The 811-nt window shown below is 42.0% G+C and overlaps 1 protein-coding gene across 1 annotated transcript in view; it reads left to right on the top strand.

The window, feature by feature from the left end:
* Positions 1-510: 510 nt before the first annotated feature.
* The window catches only part of CDKN2AIP (CDKN2A interacting protein), a 4015-nt gene continuing 3714 nt past the window's right edge, over positions 511-811 (top strand). The window contains exon 1 of the mRNA XM_026846990.1: positions 511-637. Within this exon, the coding sequence (XP_026702791.1) occupies positions 511-637 (127 nt within the window). The remainder of the gene's footprint in view (positions 638-811) is intronic.

Below are 811 nucleotides of genomic sequence, written 5' to 3'. Positions count from 1 at the left end.
GTTAAACCACTACATAACAATTTCCATGAAATAAGATGTTAAAGTCACTTAAGGAGAAACACTCCTTCCCTAAATGCAATCTATCTTGTAGTTCACTTCTTGATGACATGTAGGTGTTAAAAATTAAGAACTTAAGCGAACAGACTTCTAATTCAGGGGGGAAAATCAATACGGTTCTCATGGGACAGCTCTTTGGAATTCAAAACTGTCTCCTTTGTTGCACTAATTCAGCAAGAACCATCTTGGCAGACTGAAGCTTGTATTTTCACCGCAGGCTTATTACTTTTTTACACTGACTTCTCCAACTGGTTTTCAATCAAATTCTGGGGTAAACTTTTGCAGAGTTTTGCAGCCTACAGCTGCACGAGTAATTATCTAAACCCTTTGTAGCCAGCAGCCCCTATGCTTAGACCCACTCACTCATTTAGTGGTTCCACCAAAATGCTGCAATAACAAATTTCCTTGCCACTACCTTCCTACCACATGCCAAGGAGATAAAAACATGAATTGATGCCACAGATTCTGAACTCGGCAAGGCTGGAATCAACCTGTAAGCAGAATTTTTGTCCACACTTTTACCAGGCAGAATACAAAGTGGGTAAACGTGCCCCTTTTACCCTAGCGCCTCAAAATACTGGTAAGGATGGGGAAACAGGCAGTCCGTCATAGGTTCAAAGGCTGATGGCAGGTGAGCAGCTCTCCGGAAGCTTACACTTCTCTGAGCCTGAATGCAACAATTTGTGCGCGGTATCCACACACGCACTGCGAGAAATCACAGCCTTCAGCTACAGTACCAAAAAAAAAAAAAAAA

The sequence above is a fragment of the Athene cunicularia genome, assembly GCF_003259725.1.
Source record: "Athene cunicularia isolate RWA chromosome 4 unlocalized genomic scaffold, athCun1 chr4_part1, whole genome shotgun sequence".
Taxonomy (NCBI): domain Eukaryota; kingdom Metazoa; phylum Chordata; class Aves; order Strigiformes; family Strigidae; genus Athene; species Athene cunicularia.
The sequence above is the reverse complement of the archived record's forward strand: the minus strand, read 5'-3'. Positions and strand labels throughout refer to the sequence as shown.